Source organism: Salmo salar, chromosome 04 (assembly GCF_965601325.2).
Source record: "Salmo salar chromosome 04, fSalSal1, whole genome shotgun sequence".
Taxonomy (NCBI): domain Eukaryota; kingdom Metazoa; phylum Chordata; class Actinopteri; order Salmoniformes; family Salmonidae; genus Salmo; species Salmo salar.
The window spans coordinates 21,057,571-21,080,862 of NC_138294.1; the positions used below are offsets into that span (position 1 = coordinate 21,057,571).

At 48.0% G+C, this 23,292-nt stretch overlaps 1 protein-coding gene across 1 annotated transcript in view; it reads right to left on the bottom strand.

Annotated features, from left to right (window-relative positions):
• Positions 1-23,292, bottom strand: part of LOC106602365 (lipopolysaccharide-responsive and beige-like anchor protein) — a 333,282-nt gene that overhangs the window by 72,910 nt on the left and 237,080 nt on the right. The window contains 7 exon segments of the mRNA XM_082974174.1: positions 656-775; positions 3,942-4,082; positions 13,092-13,204; positions 13,569-13,613; positions 13,616-13,683; positions 17,456-17,558; positions 17,807-17,924. Of these exon segments, the coding sequence (XP_082830300.1) occupies positions 656-775; positions 3,942-4,082; positions 13,092-13,204; positions 13,569-13,613; positions 13,616-13,683; positions 17,456-17,558; positions 17,807-17,924 (708 nt within the window).

Consider the following 23,292-nt stretch of genomic DNA (forward strand, 5'->3'; position numbering starts at 1 on the left):
ACCCCATGGAAGCCAGAGGCCTCGTAAAATGGCCGACCTTCAGTTTGAGGTCAGGTTTTGTGGAGTGGAGAGGTTTAAGATGTGAGGAAGTGGGCTTGTTGTTTTTAGACCAGTGTGTTTGTTTGCTCATTTGATTAGCCACTTTCTCTCTCTCCGGTGATGAGAGAGCGAGAGAGAGAGAGAAGAGGGGCCTTGGAGAAGGCTTTAGGCTAATTCAATGAAAAGGGTGTAATTTGAACGTTGAATGTTTGTTTGGAATACGTTTGGAAGATAATGTTGACATTTGAAGAGCATATTAAGAACATATTCTTATTTATTATATGCAAAATCTGATATCACTATCTAAATCAATAGATATCCATCAATCACAAACAAACTAAAGTGTGTTTATTTCCACACAGAAAACCATAATTTTATCAAAAGACTTTAGACAGTCTTCAGAGTCTTTAGAGACTGATTCCACCCTCTCCTCCTATCCCACTATGTTCCCTGGCTCCTGGGGTCTCCTCACACTGGCGGGCTGTTGAATGGTCTGGAGGTGTTGAGGGTCTCGGTGTGTGTGAAGTTGTGTATGTACATTGTCTTTCAACAGCTAGCTCCACTCTGAGGAGGTGGCGGCAGTGTGTGTGTGTGTGTGTGTGTGTGTGTGTGTTACCTTGACGTCGGACGTGTCTCTCTGGCAGTTCCTCCAGGCTCGGGACACGGAGGAAAAGGTGCGGTCAGCGTGGTCAAACTTCCCTCCCTGGAAGTTGAGGAACATGGTGGTGAAGGGTTCCTGGAAAATGAGAGAAGAAGAAAGAGAGAAGAGAACGAGAGAAGAATGAGAGGATGATCAGTTATCCACATATCCTCCTAATTGTGTGCTGTGACACTGTGGTGTACTGTACATTTGAGAAAAAGGAGAAATGACATTTGACCCCACATCCTTATGATTAAGCGTTTTTAAACTATAGTAAAATGAACGTGTACTGAGTATACCTCCTCAAAACAGCCTTAATAAGTCAGGAATCCAGTCTACAAGGTGTCAAAAGTGCTCTAAAGGAATGCTGGCCCATGTTGACTTCAATGCTTCCCACAGTTGTGTCAAGTTGGCTGGATGTCCTTTGGGTGGTGGACCATTCTTGAAACACACAGGAAACTATTGAGTGTGAAAAACCCAGCAGCGTTGCAGTTCTTGACACAAACCGGTGCGCCTGGCACCCACTACCATACCCTGTTAAAAAGCACTATTTTGTCTTTCCATTCACCCTCTGAAAGGCACACATACACAATCCATGTCTCAATTGTCTCAAGGCTTAAAAATCCTTAATTAACCCGTCGTCTCCCCTTCATCTACACTGATTGAAGTGGATTTAACAAGTGACATCAATAAGGCGTCATAGCTTTCACCTGGTTAGTCTATGTAATGGAAAGAGCAGGTGTTCTTAATGTTTTGTACACTCAGTGTATGTACTGAAGTTCAACGTGTATATTCTCAAAAATAACAGCATTTGCTATTGGCTAAAAAACACATGTTTTGCAACAACACTCAAATCTGGCTTTACATTTCTGTAATCTACATTTCCATAAATTGCTTTTTAAGGTAATATCTTAATGCAACGACGACAGATTGTCTGACTTGTTGACACTGTCACAAACCACTGAAATGAACCAAGCGAACGGCAGGCGTCACTGTGTGGCTGTAAAGCCTGTAGAGGTGTGTTATTGGTGCATTTCTAATCACGCTTAATCTTGCTTGTGTCAATCAATAGACCGTCCCTCTGAAACAATACGCCGTCCCTCTGAAACAACAGGCCGTCCCTCTGAAACAACAGGCCGTCCCTCTGAAACAACAGACCGTCCCTCTGAAACAACAGGCCGTCCCTCTGAAACAACACGCCGTCCCTCTGAAACAACAGGCCGTCCCTCTGAAACAACAGGCCGTCCCTCTGAAACAACAGGCCGTCCCTCTGAAACAACAGGCCGTCCCTCTGAAACAACACGCCGTCCCTCTGAAACAACACGCCGTCCCTCTGAAACAACACGCCGTCCCTCTGAAACAACACGCCGTCCCTCTGAAACAACACGCCGTCCCTCTGAAACAACACGCCGTCCCTCTGAAACAACACGCCGTCCCTCTGAAACAACACGCCGTCCCTCTGAAACAACAGGCCGTCCCTCTGAAACAACAGGCCGTCCCTCTGAAACAACAGACCGTCCCTCTGAAACAACAGACCGTCCCTCTGAAACAACAGACCGTCCCTCTGAAACAACAGACCGTCCCTCTGAAACAACACGCCGTCCCTCTGAAACAACAGACCGTCCCTCTGAAACAACAGACCGTCCCTCTGAAACAACACGCCGTCCCTCTGAAACAACAGACCGTCCCTCTGAAACAACAGACCCTCCCTCTGAAACAACAGACCCTCCCTCTGAAACAACAGACCGTCCCTCTGAAACAACACGCCGTCCCTCTGAAACAACAGACCGTCCCTCTGAAACAACAGACCGTCCCTCTGAAACAACAGACCGTCCCTCTGAAACAACAGACCCCGAGTGAGATGGACACAATTAGCCAGGCTAACACTATTACAACTACACAGGAAACTACACGGACAATTAGGACAGAGTCCAAAATGAACTCAGAGTAGGAGTACTGATCTAGGATCAGTTCCATAATGAATACGATTATATGGACGGGGGGGGACCTGATTCTAGATCAGCACTCTTACTCAGATGATTTTGAATACAGGACTGGGACTTTTAAGGTCTGCCCTAGTGTTCATTTGGGCTTCCTATCCCATCCACACGTTGACACTTGAATTGAAGGGCATTTGGTAAAGTGGATTTAAAATAAGCCAGCAATAAGCCAGCTAATGATGTGATGGGATCAATGGTTGTTTCCATAGGGAGCTACTGGGACAATTACAGGACAATTCAAGGGCCCTGGAAGAAGGTTAGAGGCCCTCCCTATATGGCAGAATGGTCCCCTGTGGATGGAACAGAAAGAGTGATGTTGTCTGATATTGGCTGTATGAGGGTTACATACAGTGACCAATATAACAAAACATTATCAAAAGCACCACGTGGGAGAAAGATAACTTCATGAAATCTTTAGATTGAGTTGTTTAGGAGCAGACGTAAAAAAAAATAGTACAGAATAATAGCCCTTCATTAAACATAGTTAAATTGAAGACTTCATTAAAAACAAAATCATTTCTGAGTTCCTCTTATGTTGCAAAGCAGACACACAGAAAGAAACGCCTTATGAATTTAGCGTCGGCGCGCTGCTTCTCTGTTTTACGAGCAGCACAACATAGAAATAACCAAGGCCAGCCAGGGACAATACGCTGTGCATACGTTAGTGTGTAGATGGAGCCTGTATTTCACCGTGACATAAATCAACCTGACTCTTTACGTATCCATGGCCAATTAGAAAACAACAATTAGCTGCAATGGGACGTGCTACAAGTCTAATGATGAATAGGTAGTAAATATTACACCATGACAGGTAGGTGGCAACTGTAATGCATTCATTTGTAAATGTAATCTGTTTTTCATGAAGCAGTGACAAAAATAAAAGCCTAAATCCTATTCTATACACATTTTTCGTGGGATTTAGTATTTTCATTTACCCTTCAAATTTACCAAGTTGAACCATTGAGGTCAAAAGAAGTATTTCGCAATGTTAATGTGTCAAAAAAGGTAAGTTATCTTCAAAAGCGAGACATTTTCACCGGACAGGTGCAGTGAAATGTGTTGTTTTACAGCGTCGGCCATAGCAGCGCGGCAATCCTGGAGAAAATTTGGGTGAAGTGCCTTGTTCAAGGACACGTCGGATTTTTCACCTCGGCGGCTCGGGTATTCGAACCAGTGACATTTCGGTTACTGGCCCCGACGCTCTAACCGCTAGGCTACCTGGGAGTAGGTGGGGTGGATATAGTTGGGGGTAGTTAACTTACGATGCGCAGCAGCCACATCTGGGTGAAGGAGGAGGTGGAGTAGTGGGTTCCGTAGTGGAACTTGGGCACCTGGTCGTCCTCCCAGGATTCATAGCGGTCGTTGAAGAATGCCGCTCTCTTGGGGTTCAGGGCACCAATGGGCTGTGAGGAGAAAGAATGTTATTACAACGTTATTACAACAGAGACTGATAGACATGGATAGAGATGGAGATACAAGAGAAAGAGAGAGAAAGAGAGAGAAAGAGTGGCAGTACAAAAAGAAGAAAGAAACATTTTAGAACACAGTACATTGAACTCTTTTAGCTTTCAGAGAGAGCAGACATTGCTTCAAACACAGGGCAAATATATTGAAATGGCGTTGGTAACCTTTGTGCGTTCGTCGAATGAATATTAGATGCTGTGTTGTTTTGAGGATCAATCCATTCCAACAGAGTGCATTTCACTTCATAGCCCTGAAACACAACCCCCTGCGGCTAGTCTGTCAGAGAGAATGAATGTGTTGCGATGAAAGGAGGCCTAGGAACATCAATAGCAAGGGCCGGGAGGTTCCTCTTTCCATTCGTATTAATCTGTAGCTAATATACTAGTCAGGAGACGCAGCCGCCATTGTGGGTCTAAAAAATGGATCAGTTGCATTAATTTTCCATTGATCTCAGAGAAACCAATACCTGCCTGAGCCTGGCTTATTATTTAAATGCTCATTTATAGAAATCACTTTTTTACCCGTTCAATTTTTATTAGTCTTCTATTAGCCCTCCTCCTCTTCATCCCTCGCTCCAAACACACCTCCTCTCTGATCAATGGTAATGGAATGATGGCCTTTTGAAGATGAAGCACTGGCTGGTGGATCGATAGGCCCTCCCTCATATCATAGTGCTGTCATGGGAGGCCTCGTCCAGGCTGGGGAGAGGCTATTGATCTGATGCTGCTGTTACTGTGTCGGGTGGGTGTAATGGTGTGTGTGTCTGATTGTATCCAAGGGTGCACCCATTCAAGACCGTACCCAATTACCTTCCTTATACTCCAACAACCGGAAAAGAACAGGAACACACACACACACGCCAACACACACACCGCCTCATGCCGACAGTGTGCTGGGCTGTGCTGACAGTAACACACTATTGGCTTACCCAGGGCTACTGGGGGTGGGAGTACACACACTGAATTATACAGTACAACGATTGGACTGATTTATTGCCGTAATAACGTAGAGCTCATTAAAACAAGAAAAGGCTGGAAGAGGAATAGAAAATAAAAAAAAAGAGACTGAGTGCACTGCAATGAGAGAATAAAAGAGAGGGGGGAGGGAGAGAGAGAGAGAGAGAGAGAGAGAGAGAGGGAGCAGGAGAGAGCGAGAGGAGGGAGAGGGAGAGAGAGGGGGGAGAGAGAGAGGGGGGGAGAAGGGGGAGCGGGGGAGAGAGGGGGAGAGGGGGGAGCGGGAGAGAGAGGGGGAGAGGGGGGAGCGGGAGAGGGGAGAGAGAGAGAGAGAGAGAGAGAGAGGTGGATAGAGAGGGGGAGAGAGCGAGAGAGAGAGAGGGGGATAGAGAGGAGGAGAGAGAGAGAAAAGGGGGAGAGAGAGGGAGAGAGAAAAATAGAGCGAGAGCGCAAGAGAGAGAGAGAGAGAGAGAGCAAGAACGAGAGGGAGAAAGAGAGAGAGCACTCTACACTGTACATTGTATACTGCTGTAAATTACCACTGGGTGGAGAGCGTTGCGCGGCGAGGAGGGTGGCGGTACAATAGAGCGGTGGTGACAGCGTCGTACATCAGGGCCGTCCCCGGTGAGGAGTGCTCTGATCGAGTGAACGCTGCCCATTGGGCTAATATGTTCAGGCGGTGCCTGCGAATAGCGCTTTGACGAGCGGTCGGATAAATGAGCTGCTATCGTTGTTTTTAATTAGACTTTGAACGGGAATGAGATTAGAAGAAGCCATGGACGGAGTTAGATGGTGTTACTGCTTCAAAGAGGAGAATATGGGAGACTTTAATCTTGGATAAGGGTTTAATCTGTTGTTCATCAAGAATGTAGATTAGGAAGGTGTTGGGAAATGGTTATTGTAGCATCACTATTACACCATAGAATTAGTATGTAATTAGTAATTACACTTATAAAGTACTATGCTAGCCAACTGCTACCCATAGCCACTCAACTATGCTAGAGGCGTCACTACAGACCCTGGTTCGATTCCAGGCTGTATCACAACCGGCCGTGATTGGGAGATCCATAGGGTTTGGGCGGGGTAGGTTGTCATTGTAAATAAGAATTTGTTCTTAACTGACATGCCTAGTTAAATAAAGGTTAAATAAAATAAAAACTATACAAGAGGGTGTTGGTGACGAGTAATCTTTTATGTGACGCTAAATCCTCTAACATATCGGAACCACAGGAAATGCATCATACAGTAACACATTATTGTGCTGATATACTGTTAGCAGATCAAAACAGAGATTCATGTTATCAAAGGACTCTGATCACAGACACAAATAAAATCATTCAACAGTTAACCGAAATCAAATCAAACGTCACCCGGATAATACAATCTTTCCCTACAGTAAATCCCTCTGATCGGGACTCAAATGTCAAAGACATCAAAAGGCAAGAAATGCTATCAAGACGAGCAGAAACCAGACAGTAGCATATAGTTAACCATTACAACATTACAGCTCTCCAAATTATAAGGGTCAGCAGTGATACAACAAGCTACAATGTTTTCACATTTAAGGATTATTATTATAAATCGCTGGTTTAGGAAGGCTCGGTCTGAGCTTTGCCAGAGAGCCTTGAGACATAAATCAAAGCGTGGTTTTGAGAGGACTGTTTATATATAATGTCCTATTTAAACAGTGAGAATGACGTGGTGTTTGAGGGGTGTCAGAAAACATATGGGACGCATCTTGAAATCAATACCCCATTAGCCCCCGCGCGGTGCCAAAGAGGGCCCTGGAAGCGCTCAATACAAAGCTGCGTTATTTTTGCTACATCGCAAATACAGGACCCCAAACCTGTCCAGGTCAACACCTCGTTCAAGCATCCCGTTTCAGGAGTCCTTCCAAATTGCCTGTTTAAAAAGGCCTCAATGTTAGAGCAGGGGTGCGTCCCAAACGTCACCCTATTCATAACATAGTGCACTACTACTACTACTACTACTACTAAGGAGCATCCAAAAGTAGTGCACTAGATAGGGACTAAGGTTGTCTAGTGTAAGACCGTGTCCTTATCGTGGTGACTACAATGTTATCTCTGAGCTGGCGTTTCATGTCAGGCCGAGGTTAGAGTTTAGGATGAGAAAGAGCCCCGGGGTATGAATGGAATCGCTCTGACAGAAGGAACATACATTTGTGAGGACATGCACTTGCGCACGCACACACACGCACGCACAACAGTGTGCGAGACACGGGCGTTCGTGGCAATTTCAGCCTCTCAATGTCACAGGGCTCCCGCATGACCTGTTTCTATCAAAGCAGAGCACGACATGAGAGGGGGAGGGAGGGAGGGAGGGTAGACTGAAAATAATCATAATTTGGGGGGTGCGTATATTTGTCCTGTTACACACAAGGGTATAATGGAAATGTGTTTTTTTGCACATCCCAACTCTCCCTGAGAGACCCGCAGGGAGTGGGGTCACGGCCAGGGTCGCCATTGTACAGCAACCCTGGAGCATTTAGAGTTAAGTGCCTTGCTCAAGAGCACAGCGACAGATTTTTATTTTAGTATTTTTTATGTTCCCCATGTCGGCTCCAGTATTCGAACCAGAAACCTTTCGGTTACTGGCCCAATGCTCCAACCTCGAGAAAAAGAGGAGAGAGAGAGAGAGAGAAGGAGAGATATCAGAAGGGAGGATTATGATGAACCAAACTAAAGGAGCAGCCAAGAGAGGAGGAGTACTGAGCGTCGGAGTGGCTGATATTCCCAGACGATGCAGTCTGCCACGCTCCGCTGGTCGTACGCTGATATCACACCATGTCAACAGCATGAATAAAACTGCCCCGCATCTCTCCTTCCTTCACTCCCTCGCTCTTCAATGAGAATGGGGGGATGAGGGAGGCAGAGAGAGTAGAGAGGGATAGGGAGAGGCAGAGAGAGAGGGGGTGAAACAAAAAAGTCTGCCCACACTCCTCTCCTCCTTCCCATTGTTCTGTCGTTTTCCCCCTCTCTCTCCCCTTGTTCTGTCGTTCTCCCTCTCTCTCTCTCCCCTTGTTCTGTCGTTCTCCCTCTCTCTCTCTCCCCTTGTTCTGTCGTTCTCCCTCTCTCTCTCTCCCCTTGTTCTGTCGTTCTCCCTCTCTCTCTCTCCCTTGTTCTGTCGTTCTCCCCTCTCTCTCTCTCCCCTTGTTCTGTCGTTCTCCCCCTCTCTCTCTCCCCTTGTTCTGTCGTTCTCCCCCTCTCTCTCTCCCCTTGTTCTGTCGTTCTCCCCCTCTCTCTCTCCCCTTGTTCTGTCGTTCTCCCTCTCTCTCTCTCCCCTTGTACTGTCGTTCTCCCTCTCTCTCCCCTTGTTCTGTCGTTCTCCCCTCTCTCTCGCCTTGTTCTGTCGTTCTCCCTCTCTCCTCCCCTTGTTCTGTCGTTCTCCCTCTCTCTCCCCTTGTTCTGTCGTTCTCCCTCTCTCTCCCCTTGTTCTGTCGTTCTCCCTCTCTCTCTCTCCCTTGTTCTGTCGTTCTCCCTCTCTCTCTCTCCCCTTGTTCTGTCGTTCTCCCTCTCTCTCTCTCCCCTTGTTCTGTCGTTCTCCCCTCTCTCTCCCCTTGTTCTGTCGTTCTCCCTCTCTCTCTCCCCTTGTTCTGTCGTTCTCCCTCTCTCTCCCCTTGTTCTGTCGTTCTCCCTCTCCTCTCCCCTTGTTCTGTCGTTCTCCCTCTCTCTCTCCCCTTGTTCTGTCGTTCTCCCTCTCTCTCTCTCCCCTTGTTCTGTCGTTCTCCCTCTCTCTCTCTCCCTTGTTCTGTCGTTCTCCCTCTCTCTCTCTCCCCTTGTTCTGTCGTTCTCCCTCTCTCTCTCTCCCCTTGTTCTGTCGTTCTCCCTCTCTCTCCCCCTGTTCTGTCGTTCTCCCTCTCTCTCCCCCTTGTTCTGTCGTTCTCCCTCTCTCTCTCCCCTTGTTCTGTCGTTCTCCCTCTCTCTCCCCTTGTTCTGTCGTTCTCCCTCTCTCTCGCCTTGTTCTGTCGTTCTCCCTCTCTCTCCCCTTGTTCTGTCGTTCTCCCTCTCTCTCCCCTTGTTCTGTCGTTCTCCCCTCTCTCTCCCCTTGTTCTGTCGTTCTCCCTCTCTCTCCCCTTGTTCTGTCGTTCTCCCTCTCTCTCCCCTTGTTCTGTCGTTCTCCCTCTCTCTCTCTCCCCTTGTTCTGTCGTTCTCCCTCTCTCTCTCTCCCCTTGTTCTGTCGTTCTCCCTCTCTCTCTCTCCCTTGTTCTGTCGTTCTCCCTCTCTCTCCCCTTGTTCTGTCGTTCTCCCTCTCTCTCTCCCCTTGTTCTGTCGTTCTCCCTCTCTCTCTCCCTTGTTCTGTCGTTCTCCCTCTCTCTCCCCTTGTTCTGTCGTTCTCCCTCTCTCTCTCCCCTTGTTCTGTCGTTCTCCCTCTCCCTCTCCCCTTGTTCTGTCGTTCTCCCTCTCCTCTCCCCTTGTCTGTCGTTCTCCTCTCCCTCTCCCTTGTTCTGTCGTTCTCCCTCTCCTCTCCCCTTGTTCTGTCGTTCCCCCTCTCTCTCCCCTTGTTCTGTCGTTCTCCCTCTCTCTCTCTCCCTTGTTCTGTCGTTCTCCCTCTCTCTCTCTCCCCTTGTTCTGTCGTTCTCCCTCTCTCTCTTCCCCTTGTTCTGTCGTTCTCCCTCTCTCTCCCCTTGTTCTGTCGTTCTCCCTCTCTCTCTCCCCTTGTTCTGTCGTTCTCCCTCTCTCTCCCCTTGTTCTGTCGTTCTCCCTCTCTCTCCCCTTGTTCTGTCGTTCTCCCTCTCTCTCTCCCCTTGTTCTGTCGTTCTCCCTCTCTCTCCCCTTGTTCTGTCGTTCTCCCTCTCTCTCCCCTTGTTCTGTCGTTCTCCCTCTCTCTCTCTCCCCTTGTTCTGTCGTTCTCCCTCTCCTCTCCCCTTGTTCTGTCGTTCTCCCTCTCTCCTCTCCCCTTGTTCTGTCGTTCTCCCTCTCCCTCTCCCCTTGTTCTGTCGTTCCCCCTCTCTCTCCCCTTGTTCTGTCGTTCTCCCTCTCTCTCTCCCCTTGTTCTGTCGTTCTCCCTCTCTCTCTCCCCTTGTTCTGTCGTTCTCCCTCTCTCTCTCCCCTTGTTCTGTCGTTCTCCCTCTCTCTCTCTCCCCTTGTTCTGTCGTTCTCCCTCTCTCTCCCCTTGTTCTGTCGTTCTCCCTCTCTCTCCCCTTGTTCTGTCGTTCTCCCTCTCTCTCTCCCCTTGTTCTGTCGTTCTCCCTCTCTCTCCCCTTGTTCTGTCGTTCTCCCTCTCTCTCTCCCCTTGTTCTGTCGTTCTCCCTCTCTCTCCCCTTGTTCTGTCGTTCTCCCTCTCTCTCTCCCCTTGTTCTGTCGTTCTCCCTCTCTCGTCCCCTTGTTCTGTCGTTCTCCCTCTCTCTCCCCTTGTTCTGTCGTTCTCCCTCTCTCTCCCCTTGTTCTGTCGTTCTCCCTCTCTCTCTCCCCTTGTTCTGTCGTTCTCCCTCTCTCTCTCCCCTTGTTCTGTCGTTCTCCCTCTCTCTCTCCCCTTGTTCTGTCGTTCTCCCTCTCTCTCCCCTTGTTCTGTCGTTCTCCCTCTCTCTCTCCCCTTGTTCTGTCGTTCTCCCTCTCTCTCCCCTTGTTCTGTCGTTCTCCCTCTCTCTCTCCCTTGTTCTGTCGTTCTCCCTCTCTCTCTCCCTTGTTCTGTCGTTCTCCCTCTCTCTCCCCTTGTTCTGTCGTTCTCCTCTCTCTCTCCCCTTGTTCTGTCGTTCTCCCTCTCTCTCTCTCCCCTTGTTCTGTCGTTCTCCCTCTCTCTCTCTCCCCTTGTTCTGTCGTTCTCCCTCTCTCTCTCTCCCCTTGTTCTGTCGTTCTCCCTCTCTCTCCCCTTGTTCTGTCGTTCTCCCTCTCCTCTCCCCTTGTTCTGTCGTTCTCCCTCTCCTCTCCCCTTGTTCTGTCGTTCTCCCTCTCTCTCCCCTTGTTCTGTCGTTCTCCCCTCTCTCTCCCCTTGTTCTGTCGTTCTCCCTCTCTCTCTCCCCTTGTTCTGTCGTTCTCCCTCTCTCTCCCCTTGTTCTGTCGTTCTCCCTCTCTCTCTCCCCTTGTTCTGTCGTTCTCCCTCTCTCTCCCCCTTGTTCTGTCGTTCTCCCTCTCTCTCTCCCCTTGTTCTGTCGTTCTCCCTCTCTCTCTCCCCTTGTTCTGTCGTTCTCCCTCTCCTCCCCTTGTTCTGTCGTTCTCCCTCTCTCTCTCCCCTTGTTCTGTCGTTCTCCCTCTCTCTCCCTTGTTCTGTCGTTCTCCCTCTCTCTCCCCTTGTTCTGTCGTTCTCCCTCTCTCTCCCCTTGTTCTGTCGTTCTCCCTCTCTCTCCCCTTGTTCTGTCGTTCTCCCTCTCCTCTCCCCTTGTTCTGTCGTTCTCCCTCTCTCTCCCCTTGTTCTGTCGTTCTCCCTCTCTCTCCCCTTGTTCTGTCGTTCTCCCCTCTCTCTCCCCCTTGTTCTGTCGTTCTCCCTCTCTCTCTCCCCTTGTTCTGTCGTTCTCCCCTCTCCCTCTCCCCTTGTTCTGTCGTTCTCCCTCTCTCTCTCCCCTTGTTCTGTCGTTCTCCCTCTCTCTCTCCCCTTGTTCTGTCGTTCTCCTCTCTCTCTCCCCTTGTTCTGTCGTTCTCCCTCTCTCTCTCTCCCCTTGTTCTGTCGTTCTCCCTCTCTCTCTCCCCTTGTTCTGTCGTTCTCCCTCTCTCTCTCCCCTTGTTCTGTCGTTCTCCCTCTCCCTCTCCCCTTGTTCTGTCGTTCTCCCTCTCTCTCCCCTTGTTCTGTCGTTCTCCCTCTCCCTCTCCCCTTGTTCTGTCGTTCTCCCTCTCTCTCCAGCTTGTTCTGTCGTTCTCCCTCTCCTCTCCCCTTGTTCTGTCGTTCTCCCTCTCCCTCTCCCCTTGTTCTGTCGTTCTCCCTCTCCCTCTCCCCTTGTTCTGTCGTTCTCCCTCTCTCTCTCCCCTTGTTCTGTCGTTCTCCCTCTCTCTCTCCCCTTGTTCTGTCGTTCTCACCCTCTCTCTCTCCCCTTGTTCTGTCGTTCTCCCCTCTCTCTCCCCCCTGTTCTGTCGTTCTCCCTCTCTCTCCCCCTTGTTCTGTCGTTCTCCCTCTCTCTCCCCTTGTTCTGTCGTTCTCCCCCTCCTCTCTCCCCTTGTTCTGTCGTTCTCCCCCTCTCTCTCCCCCTTGTTCTGTCGTTCTCCCCCTCTCACTCCCCTTGTTCTGTCGTTCTCCCCCTCTCTCTCCCCTTGTTCTGTCGTTCTCCCCCTCTCTCTCCCCTTGTTCTGTCGTTCTCCCTCTCTCTCTCTCCCCTTGTTCTGTCGTTCTCCTCTCTCTCTCCCCTTGTTCTGTCGTTCTCCCTCTCTCTCCCCTTGTTCTGTCGTTCTCCCTCTCTCTCCCCTTGTTCTGTCGTTCTCCCTCTCTCTCCCCTTGTTCTGTCGTTCTCCCTCTCTCTCCCCTTGTTCTGTCGTTCTCCCTCTCTCTCCCCTTGTTCTGTCGTTCTCCCTCTCTCTCCCCTTGTTCTGTCGTTCTCCCTCTCTCTCCCCTTGTTCTGTCGTTCTCCCTCTCTCTCCCCTTGTTCTGTCGTTCTCCCTCTCTCTCCCCTTGTTCTGTCGTTCTCCCTCTCTCTCCCCTTGTTCTGTCGTTCTCCCTCTCTCTCTCCCCTTGTTCTGTCGTTCTCCCTCTCTCTCCCCTTGTTCTGTCGTTCTCCCTCTCTCTCCCCTTGTTCTGTCGTTCTCCCTCTCTCTCCCCTTGTTCTGTCGTTCTCCCTCTCTCTCCCCTTGTTCTGTCGTTCTCCCTCTCTCTCCCCTTGTTCTGTCGTTCTCCCTCTCTCTCCCCTTGTTCTGTCGTTCTCCCTCTCTCTCCCCTTGTTCTGGGCAGTGATTAACAAACAGCCCGCTAATCATTCCAGCCACAACTCCCCTACATACCCCCTCATAGCCTACTACCTTACAGGACTTTGTATCAGCGCTGACTCAGCTAGTCACAGAGAACCTGTCTTCAGCGACACGTCTCTCTCTTCCTAAGTGTGCGTGGGTGTGTTACCTTGGACAGGTCTCTGTAGTTGCTGGGCAGAGTGAGGTCCAGGTCTTCAGTGTCGTAGTTGGTGATGACCCAGGGGAAGACGGGGTACTGATTCAGGTCGTTGTACGTACGGCCTGGAGGGAGGGAGGGAGGGAGGGAGGGAGGGAGGGAGGGAGGGAGGGAGGGAGGGAGGGAGGGAGGGAGGGAGGGAGGGCGGTCACAACAGTCTCAAATTAGTCAACATCATCATCAAACTTCTAGAACTGAACATGCCTAGTAATCTAAATGTCTGGACACCAAACTCCCTTTTGAATTAGAGATTAAATATGAATATATTTTTACTAAACTATGAAGAAAATGAAGTCAGAGGATGAAACCATGTTGGCCAAACAGAGTTTATATCATTTACATCATTGACCACATATGTTCATAATAGCTGGGTGTGTTGTCATTCCCTACGGTGACAGTCCAGTGACAGTGGGGTAACACTGGTCTTACCAGAGATGGTGTTGAGGAAGATCAGGTACTCAAAGTTGGAGATCCTCTGCGCTGCCAGCGTTGGGTCATGTTGGAGGCCTTGTAGAGCTGCTTGGGACTGGCCTGGGAGATACGCCTGGAGGAGGGAGAACACACACTGTCTGGTTAGATACCGGGCTGTCTGGTCCGATACCGGGCTGTCTGGTCCGATACCGGGCTGTCTGGTCCGATACCGGGCTGTCTGGTCCGATACCGGGCTGTCTGGTTCGATACCGGGCTGTCTGGTCCGATACCGGGCTGTCTGGTCCGATACCGGGGTGTCTGGTTCGATACCGGGGTGTCTGGTTCGATACCGGGCTGTCTGGTTCGATACCGGGCTGTATGCCAGTCCATAAGTGCTGGCAAACAAGACATTGACAACACTTTCAAAGAAAAACATTTCAGACCCACTGTGAATTATGGAAAACATAACCGAATCATACCAGAGGATTGCTGTGCTTTCAAGATTTCCAACTTCAATAATAAAACTGATTCAGTCCAAGGCCTTAGTAAAGTCTCAAAATGTAAAATGTTCCCATATGAAATTGATAGTTGATATTTAGGCACACTAAAAGAAAAAATATGTCTGAGTAGGGTTATTTCTTCTTTGCACGCAGACACACACACTGATCCCTCCGCAACACACACACACACGCAGGCCCCCGGAGCATGATGTAATGCTGGGGGGACTTAAACAAATGACCCCCAATCCAATTAAAACAAAGGCAAATGATGGAATGAATCACTGTCACAGTGTGAGATTATAGTCATTAGGCCAGCAGAAAGTCACAATCACCCCTTTACAACTCCCAGTTTATAGCTCCAAAACACTGCACAAACCTTAGGGCAACATCTAACATATAACACTGAACAAACGTTAGGAGCAACATCTCTGAATTTTATACAAGGCAGCTAAAATCAAATCAAATCTTATGTGTCACGTGCTGAATACAACAGGTGTAGAGCTTACAGTGAAACGCTCACTTACAAGCCCTTAACCAACAACGCAGTTAAAAAAAAAAATGTTGAAAAGATAAAAGTAACAAGTAATTAAAGAGCAGCAGTAAAATAACAATAGCGAGGCTATTTACAGGGGGGGTACCGGTACAGAGTCAATGTGTGGAGGCACTGGTTAGTCGAGGTAGTTGAGGTAATATGTACATGTAGGTAGAGTTATTAAAGTGACTCTGCATAGATAATAGAGAGTAGCAGCAGTGTAAAAAGAGGGGGGAGCAATGCAAATAGTCTGGGTAGCCATTTGATTAGATGTTCAAGAGTCTTATGGCTTGGGGGTAGAAGCTGTTTAGAAGCCTCTTGGACCTAGACTTGGCGCTCCGGTACAGCTTGCCGTGCGGTAGCAGAGAAAACAGTCTATGACTAGGGTGGCTGGAGTCTCTGACAATTTTTAGGGCCTTCCTCTGACACCGCCTGGTATAGAGATCCTGGATGGCAGGAAGCTTGGCTCCAGTGATATACTGGGCTGTACGTACTACCCTCTGTAGTGCCTTGCGGTCGGATGCCGAGCAGTAGCCATAGCAAGCAGTGATGCAACCAGTCAAGATGCTCTCGATGGTGCAGCTGTAGAACCTTTTGAGGATCTTAGGACCCATGCCAAATCTTTTCAGTCTCCTGAGGGGAAATAGGTTTTGTCATGCCCTCTTCACAACTGTCTTGGTATGTTTGGACCATGTTAGTTTGTTGGTGATGTGGACACCAAGGAACTTGAAGCTCTCAACCTGCTCCACTACAGCCCCGCTGATGAGAATGGGGGCGTGCTCGGTCCTCCTTTTCCTGTAGTCCACAATCATCTACTTTGTCTTGATCAAATGCTAACCCATATGAAGGTTAGACCAGAGAACAAATGCTAGGGAAATCCCATTTCTTTATAGGTACCTAAAATGCTGTCTGAATGTTAGGTCCAACGTTTTTGAGACATTAACGTATAGTGGAAGAGAGGTTAGGTAGTTGATATACCTAAAGAAAACTCACTGAATGTTAGGGAAATGTTATTGCAACACTGGTGTGGATGTGATGTTGTGGTAAACATTACAGTGTGAGGTAGAGGTACTGTAGGTTGTGGTAAACATTATAGTGTGAGGTAGAGGTACTGCAGGTTGTGGTAAACATTATAGTGTGAGGTAGAGCTACTGCAGGTTGTGGTAAACATTATAGTGTGAGGTAGAGGTACTGTAGGTTGTGGTAAACATTATAGTGTGAGGTAGAGGTACTGTAGGTTGTGGTAAACATTATAGTGTGAGGTAGAGGTACTGTAGGTTGTGGTAAACATTATAGTGTGAGGTAGAGGTACTGTATGTTGTGGTAAACATTATAGTGTGAGGTAGAGGTACTGCAGGTTGTGGTAAACATTATAGTGTGAGGTGGAGGTACTGCAGGTTGTGGTAAACATTATAGTGTGAGGTAGAGGTACTGCAGGTTGTGGTAAACATTATAGTGTGAGGTAGAGGTACTGCAGGTTGTGGTAAACATTATAGTGTGAGGTGGAGGTACTGTAGGTTGTGGTAAACATTATAGTGTGAGGTAGAGGTACTGCAGGTTGTGGTAAACATTATAGTGTGAGGTAGAGGTACTGCAGGTTATGGTAAACATTGTAGTGTGAGGTAGAGGTACTGCAGGTTATGGTAAACATTGTAGTGTGAGGTAGAGGTACTGCAGGTTGTGGTAAACATTATAGTGTGAGGTAGAGGTACTGTATGTTGTGGTAAACATTATAGTGTGAGGTAGAGGTACTGCAGGTTGTGGTAAACATTATAGTGTGAGGTAGAGGTACTGCAGGTTGTGGTAAACATTATAGTGTGAGGTGGAGGTACTGTAGGTTGTGGTAAACATTATAGTGTGAGGTAGAGGTACTGCAGGTTGTGGTAAACATTATAGTGTGAGGTAGAGGTACTGCAGGTTATGGTAAACATTGTAGTGTGAGGTAGAGGTACTGCAGGTTATGGTAAACATTGTAGTGTGAGGTAGAGGTACTGCAGGTTGTGGTAAACATTATAGTGTGAGGTAGAGGTACTGCAGGTTGTGGTAAACATTATAGTGTGAGGTAGAGGTACTGCAGGTTGTGGTAAAGGTTGTATAATGTAATGCCGAGGGAGTAGTGATGGTGTGAGAGCAGGACTGCGCTATACAGCTGTCTCCAGGTCAAAAGAGACACAGTGCCCCCAGGCTGAGCTACACCATGTTGATTAATGGGACTGACACTCCCTCCCTCCCTCCCTCCCTCACACAAGCATGTCCGTGTGCACACACACACACAAACACAGACACTGAACACAAAAACAAACAGATACACACAATCGGACTCTTACAAAAACACACATTTCAACACTCTCTCATGGGTTCCAAAATGGACGGTACATATCACTATCACGCCAACTATGCAGCAAAACACTGGGATACTCCACTTTGTCTTTGGCTTGGCTACAGCGCAGTGCACAGGCTGGACTTGGCTATGGCAGGGTGCTGCAGACATGCAGTCATAAGAAGGCAAGAGGAGAAGAGGGCGAGAGTTGGGGGGATGCCCACTCTACACCTTGGACTGTGTGTGTGTATATATGTGCGTCTGTGTGTGTATGTTTTCCACTCTTTCTGTGGTGGTTTTCTCAGAACGTGCTGAAGCGTGACGGTGTGACACGTGAAATGTCAGTGTTACACACTAAGCCCACAAGTGTTTAGTGTCAGCTGACGAGCTCAGAGAGAGAGAGAGAGAGAAAGAGAAAGCGAAAGAGAAAGAGAAAGAAAGAGAGAGAAAGAGAGAGAAAGAGAGAGAGAGAGAGAAAGAGAAAGAGAGAGAGAAAGAGAAAGAGAGAGAGAAAGAGAGAGAGAGAAATAGAAATAGAAAGAGATAGACTGACCTGGTCTGTGGAAGGCCAAAGTTGGTGCCCACCCCCACGCGAGGGAGGCATTGGACCACCTTCTTGACCGTGCCTGCATCTGGGAAGTTGAACATGACCGCAGCTACAGAGGAAGGCAAACAAGTTCTGTCAATCCATGGCTTGGTTTCCACAAATAATGGCGCAGCTTCAAATTCAAAATAATGTAGAAATAAATCCCAACATCAAATCTATGCTCTTTCAAAAAGACCCTGGCAAAGATACATTTCACTCATTTGTCTTTCAGATTGAAATCCAAACTCATGTCATCATTTAAGGGTTGTGATTGTACTGAATAATATTAGAATAGAATATGCTGGTTGTGGGTCTTACTTCTGTTGGCCATGAAAATCTCCAGAGCAGTGTTCTGTAGCAAGTAACGTCTGGAGAAGACAGCCCTGATCTCTGTGAACAGCCATTTACCATGGAGGCCCTCTGTGTAGGTTAGGATCTGGAGAGGAGAGGATGGGGAAGGAGAGGAGAGAGGGAGGGGAGCGGAGAGAGGGAGGAAAGGTATGACGTTGAGAGGTGAGCAAAGACAGGAGATAAGAAAGTAGTAAAAGAAGAAACGAGGAGAAGAGACAGGAAGAGAGGAGAGAGGAGAGGAGTGAGAAGGAGAGCGGAAGAGAGAGGAGAGAAGAGCGAAGAGAAGAAGAGGAGAGAAGAAGAAGAGAGGAGAGAAGAAGAAGAAGAGAGGAGAGAAGAAGAAGAGAGGAGAGAAGAAGAAGAAGAAGAGAGGAGAAGAAGAAGAAGAAGAGAGGAGAGAAGAAGAAGAAGAGAGGAGAGAAGAAGAAGAAGAAGAAGAAGAAGAGAGGAGAGAGAAGAAGAAGAGAGGAGAGAAGAAGAAGAAGAAGAGAGGAGAGAAGAAGAAGAAGAAGAGAGGAGAGAGAAGAAGAAGAAGAAGAAGAAGAGAGGAGAGAAGAAGAAGAAGAGAGGAGAGAAGGAGAAGAGAGGAGAGAGAGGAAGAAGAAGAAGAAGAGAGGAGAGAAGGAGAGGAGAGAAGGAGAAGAGAGGAGAGAAGAAGAAGAGAGGAGAGAAGGAGAAGAGAGGAGAGAAGGAGAAGAGAGGAGAGAAGGAGAAGAGAGGGGAGAAGGAGAAGAGAGGAGAGAAGAAGAAGAGAGGAGAGAAGGAGAAGAGAGGAGAGAAGGAGAAGAGAGGAGAGAAGGAGAAGAGAGGAGAGAAGGAGAAGAGAGGGGAGAAGGAGAAGAGGAGAGAAGGAGAAGAGAGAGGAGAGAAGGAGAAGAGAGAGGAGAGAAGGAGAAGAGAGGAGAGAAGGAGAAGAGAGAGGAGAGAAGGAGAAGAGAGAGGAGAGAAGAAGAGGAGAGAGTAGAGAAGAAGAGGAGAGAGGAGAGAAGAAGAAGAGAGAGGAGAGACGGCTGGGTTAGTTCATTCATCACAGCCAAATGACGCGTCGTCCCGAACAGCAGGATAAATGTGTTATATTGATCAGCCTCCATGAAAAAGGGATTCCTTTAACGAGAGAATGAGCCCTATTCAGAGGGAGGAGGGGAGGGAGGGATGGACGAGGCAGACATTTAGTTCACTAAAAGCTCATCAGTAATTTAGACAGCGGGTATCCTCTCAGCATAAAATATAAATAAAGACATGGTCAGAATCAGATACATAGTATTGTCAAGATCATTTCAAGTATGCACCAATATTCACAGCTAAAAAAGTATTACTTCCCTGAAGAGTACCAATTGCAAGGCCAAATGTAAAATGTGTTCACAAAACACTGATATGTAGTTCAAATAAATCTATAATGCCAACACAACCTGCCCAGTGGTTTTTAATGGCTCAGTTTTTTGCCAGTTTAAGACCGGTTTGACCAGCCAGGTCACCAGTGATACAAGTCAGTGTTCGACGTCCATCCATGTCTGAGGACGTCGGGAGATGATGTGTAAACCAGCCACTAGAGGCAACAGTGAGCTGTTACCTTCAGGTAGGTTTGTGTTATGCTATGGCGTTGTGGATAGGGATGGCAGATAGGTAAGCCCTATTCAAATACTCCAAAGGTTGCAAGTTCGAATCCAGCGATAGAAAGTTGTTTTTGAGATTTTTGTTTTAAGCCTATCCCAAACCTTTACCATTCGGAGTTAATGCTTAACCTTAAGATTTCAGAGTTAATGCCTAAATTTAACCCTAAACTTAAAAATGCGGAGTTATTTCCTAAACTTAACCTTAAACACTTCGAAATTTGACATTTGCAACAACTTCGAAATTTGATGTTTGCTAAATATGGATTAACATCTAATTTGACGTGAGACAGTGAGAGCAAGGTTGGGTTTGACAATGCTTTTATGAAGAGTGCTATTGGGTCAACTGCACAGTTTATGCTAAATAGTCAGTTAACCTGCTTTCTCTAATTCCTCTAACAAGGGGACTGCCACCTCGCAAGGTTAAACAGGAGCTTGTCGGCTAGCGCTAAAGAATGCTAAAATGAGCTGAGCCTAATCTCTCTCTGTGGAGAATGGATACTCTCTCTCTCCTCTCTCTCTCTCTCTCTCTCTCTCTCTCTCTCTCTCTGGTTGTCAGAGTGACTTGTCTCGACGCCTGTCAGCCCTCCTGACAGCCACAGATGCTCGGTCCGGGCCTCCTGCGATTCATATTCAAGCTAATCCAATCTTTAGATTCTGCGCTAACCCACTTATCGTTGCTTTGTTGACTAGCTTTTTTTTCTTAACTCGCCCGGGCCTCTCCCTTTTTGTTTCAAAGCTCTTTTAATGACGCTAGGTGTTAAGGGACATGGGGATTGAAGAGGGGTCACTGAGGTATGGCACCGAGGGGTTAGAAGCTGTGGTATTAATCAGAAATATTCAAATATGCGACTAGCATAGTGTGCTAACTCCAGCACTAGCTTCAAGGAGCTCATTACAGGGTAGGTTGCAGTGGAAGGGACCAGCTGGGGCTCTTAGCTGAAGACGTCCTGGCAGCCTCTCTCTCAATCTCTCTCTGTCTTTTTCCTTCCCCCTCTCTCTCCCTTTCCATCTCTCTTTCCTCCCTCTCTTTCCTCCGGTGCCTCCATATTTCCCTCCCCCTCTCTTTCTCCCTCCATCTCCTTCTACCCCCTGCTCTCTCCCTCCCTCTGCCCTCGTCTCAGAGGAATAAGATCTGCCTGCACCACAGCCTCACTTCAAAGTCTCTGGAGTTCAATTAAATGTGGATTAGAGAGGTTTGGAGGAGAGACTGGGCTGCCCGTCCGTCTCTCTCCCAGACTCTCACCTACACTACCCTAACAGGCTGGGCCCAGGACGACCCCACACCGTACCAGCCTCCCATCAGCCCCAACACCATGGGAACACTGTCACAATAACCCCTCAAGCTGTGGCTTCTGGTACAGAATATCCAAAAGGATTTATGAAGGGATTTTCTTTCATTGTGCGTCAAAGTTATTTGTGAAAAATACTATTATGTGTTTTTTGATGAAGGTTTTAGAAGGATCTAGGTGAGAAAGATGGGTATTTTGTCCGTTTTTTTCCCTCATCAGTTTGATCTGTCTATTTTTGATGAAGTCTTAGTGGATCGAGGTGAGTCTTCATCAGTTAGATTTTTTTCCCAATTATGAAAGTCACTTCTCGTCATCTTTCAGCCACTCATGGACTGATCTCCATCCACACTGCAGACAAGGCAGGCAATGACTGTCTACAGCAGCCAGCACTCCCTGTGATACAATTAACCCTATTTGAGCAGTGTTAACAGAGTGCGTTACACACTGCCACTCTGCAACCCACAGCCTCAACAGAGCATGACAACACTGCCTGTGGGACTGGGGGAGGATCAGGGGACGTTTTACACTGCAGTCTGCACCACGCCAATCAACAAACTTTATTTTAGTAATATACTGTATTCTCGTTATTGTATGATCATCACCGTGTACTTACAAATATATCTCAACGATGTATAACAAAGTAGCGTCTAAATAACTAGATATGACAGTCTGGCCTGCGTGTCCCCTGTCCTGTCTGTCAGAGTCTGTTTACAGTCTGATCTGAAGGTTATGACAAACCGCCTCAGACAGACAGACAGACGGATCAGTCTGACTTCTCAATCCGCTGTAAGGATGGACAGACAGACAGGGTGGCCATCAGGTTCACATGTCAACAACACCGACCACTCACCACACTACATGTCACAGACACACACACACAGACAGAGAAAGATACACACACTGCCTTCTCAACCACACTACATGTCACAGCACACACACACACACACACACACACACACACACACACACACACACACACACACACACACACACACACACACACACACACACACACACACACACACAAAGACAGAGCGAGATACACACACTGCCTCCTCAACCACACTACATGTCACAGACACACACACACACACAGACAGAGCGAGATACACACACTGCCTCCTCAACCACACTACATGTCACAGACACACACACAAAGACCGAGCGAGATACACACACTGCCTCCTCAACCACACTACATGTCACAGACACACACACAGACAGAGCGAGATACACACACTGCCTCCTCAACCACACTACATGTCATCTCTCAATGCTGGAATGTCACTTTCCACCTCCAAGTATCAGGTCAGAAACGCAGTAGACAATGTCATGCAGAGGTGAAAAGATAGATGGAAGGGTGGGTGGTGAGTAACCTTTACTCTCTGTTCCAGGTAGGTGGGTGAGTAACCTTTACTCTCTGTTCCAGGTAGGTGGGTGAGTAACCTTTACTCTCTGTTCCAGGTAGGTGGGTGAGTAACCTTTACTCTCTGTTCCAGGTAGGTGGGTGAGTAACCTTTACTCTCTGTTCCAGGTAGGTGGGTGAGTAACCTTTACTCTCTGTTCCAGGTGAGTGGATGGGTGAGTAACCTTTACTCTTTGTTCCAGGTGGGTGGGTGTGTGAGTAACCTGTACTCTTTGTTCCAGGTGGGTGGGTGAGTAACATTGACTCTCTGTTCCAGGTGGGTGGGTGGGTGAGTAACCTTTACTCTCTGTTCCAGGTGGGTGGGTGGGTGAGTAACCTTTACTCTCTGTTCCAGGTGGGTGGGTGGGTGAGTAACCTTTACTCTCTGTTCCAGGTAGGTGGGTGAGTAACCTTTACTCTCTGTTCCAGGTGGGTGGGTGGGTGAGTAACCTTTACTCTCTGTTCCAGGTGGATGGGTGGGTGAATAACCTTTACTCTTTGTTCCAGGTGGGTGGGTGAGTAACCTTTACTCTCTGTTCCAGGTGGGGAGGTGGGTGGGTGAGTAACCTTTACTCTCTGTTCCAGGTGGGGAGGTGGGTGGGTGAGTAACCTTTACTCTCTGTTCCAGGTGGGTGGGTGAGTAACCTTTACTCTCTGTTCCAGGTGAGTAGGTGGGTGAGTAACCTTTACTCTCTGTTCCAGGTGAGTAGGTGGGTGAGTAACCTTTACTCTCTGTTCCAGGTGAGTAGGTGGGTGGGTGAGTAACCTTTACTCTCTGTTCCAGGTGAGTAGGTGGGTGGGTGAGTAACCTTTACTCTCTGTTCCAGGGGTTCATTTCTACACCCCAGTGTGTTTCCAGTGATCCTCTCCTCCTCAGAGTGAGTACTTGTCTGTGAGGCACTGAGGGCTAAATTGATGATGTTGCGGCCAGTCTCTCAGGGTGTAGATAGATATGACAGGTCTAGAAGCGACGCCGCTCGTCGCCTCATATCATATTGTGAACCAGACCGATGCATCTTCACTCCAAAAACGTATCCAGATAGACCCTGTCTTGTAAAGTTCCATTCCCTCCCTCTCCTCCACAGACACCTTTTCCCTTGCAGTTGAAAAAGCTCAGAGGGTGACACAGTGGCACGATAAACTATC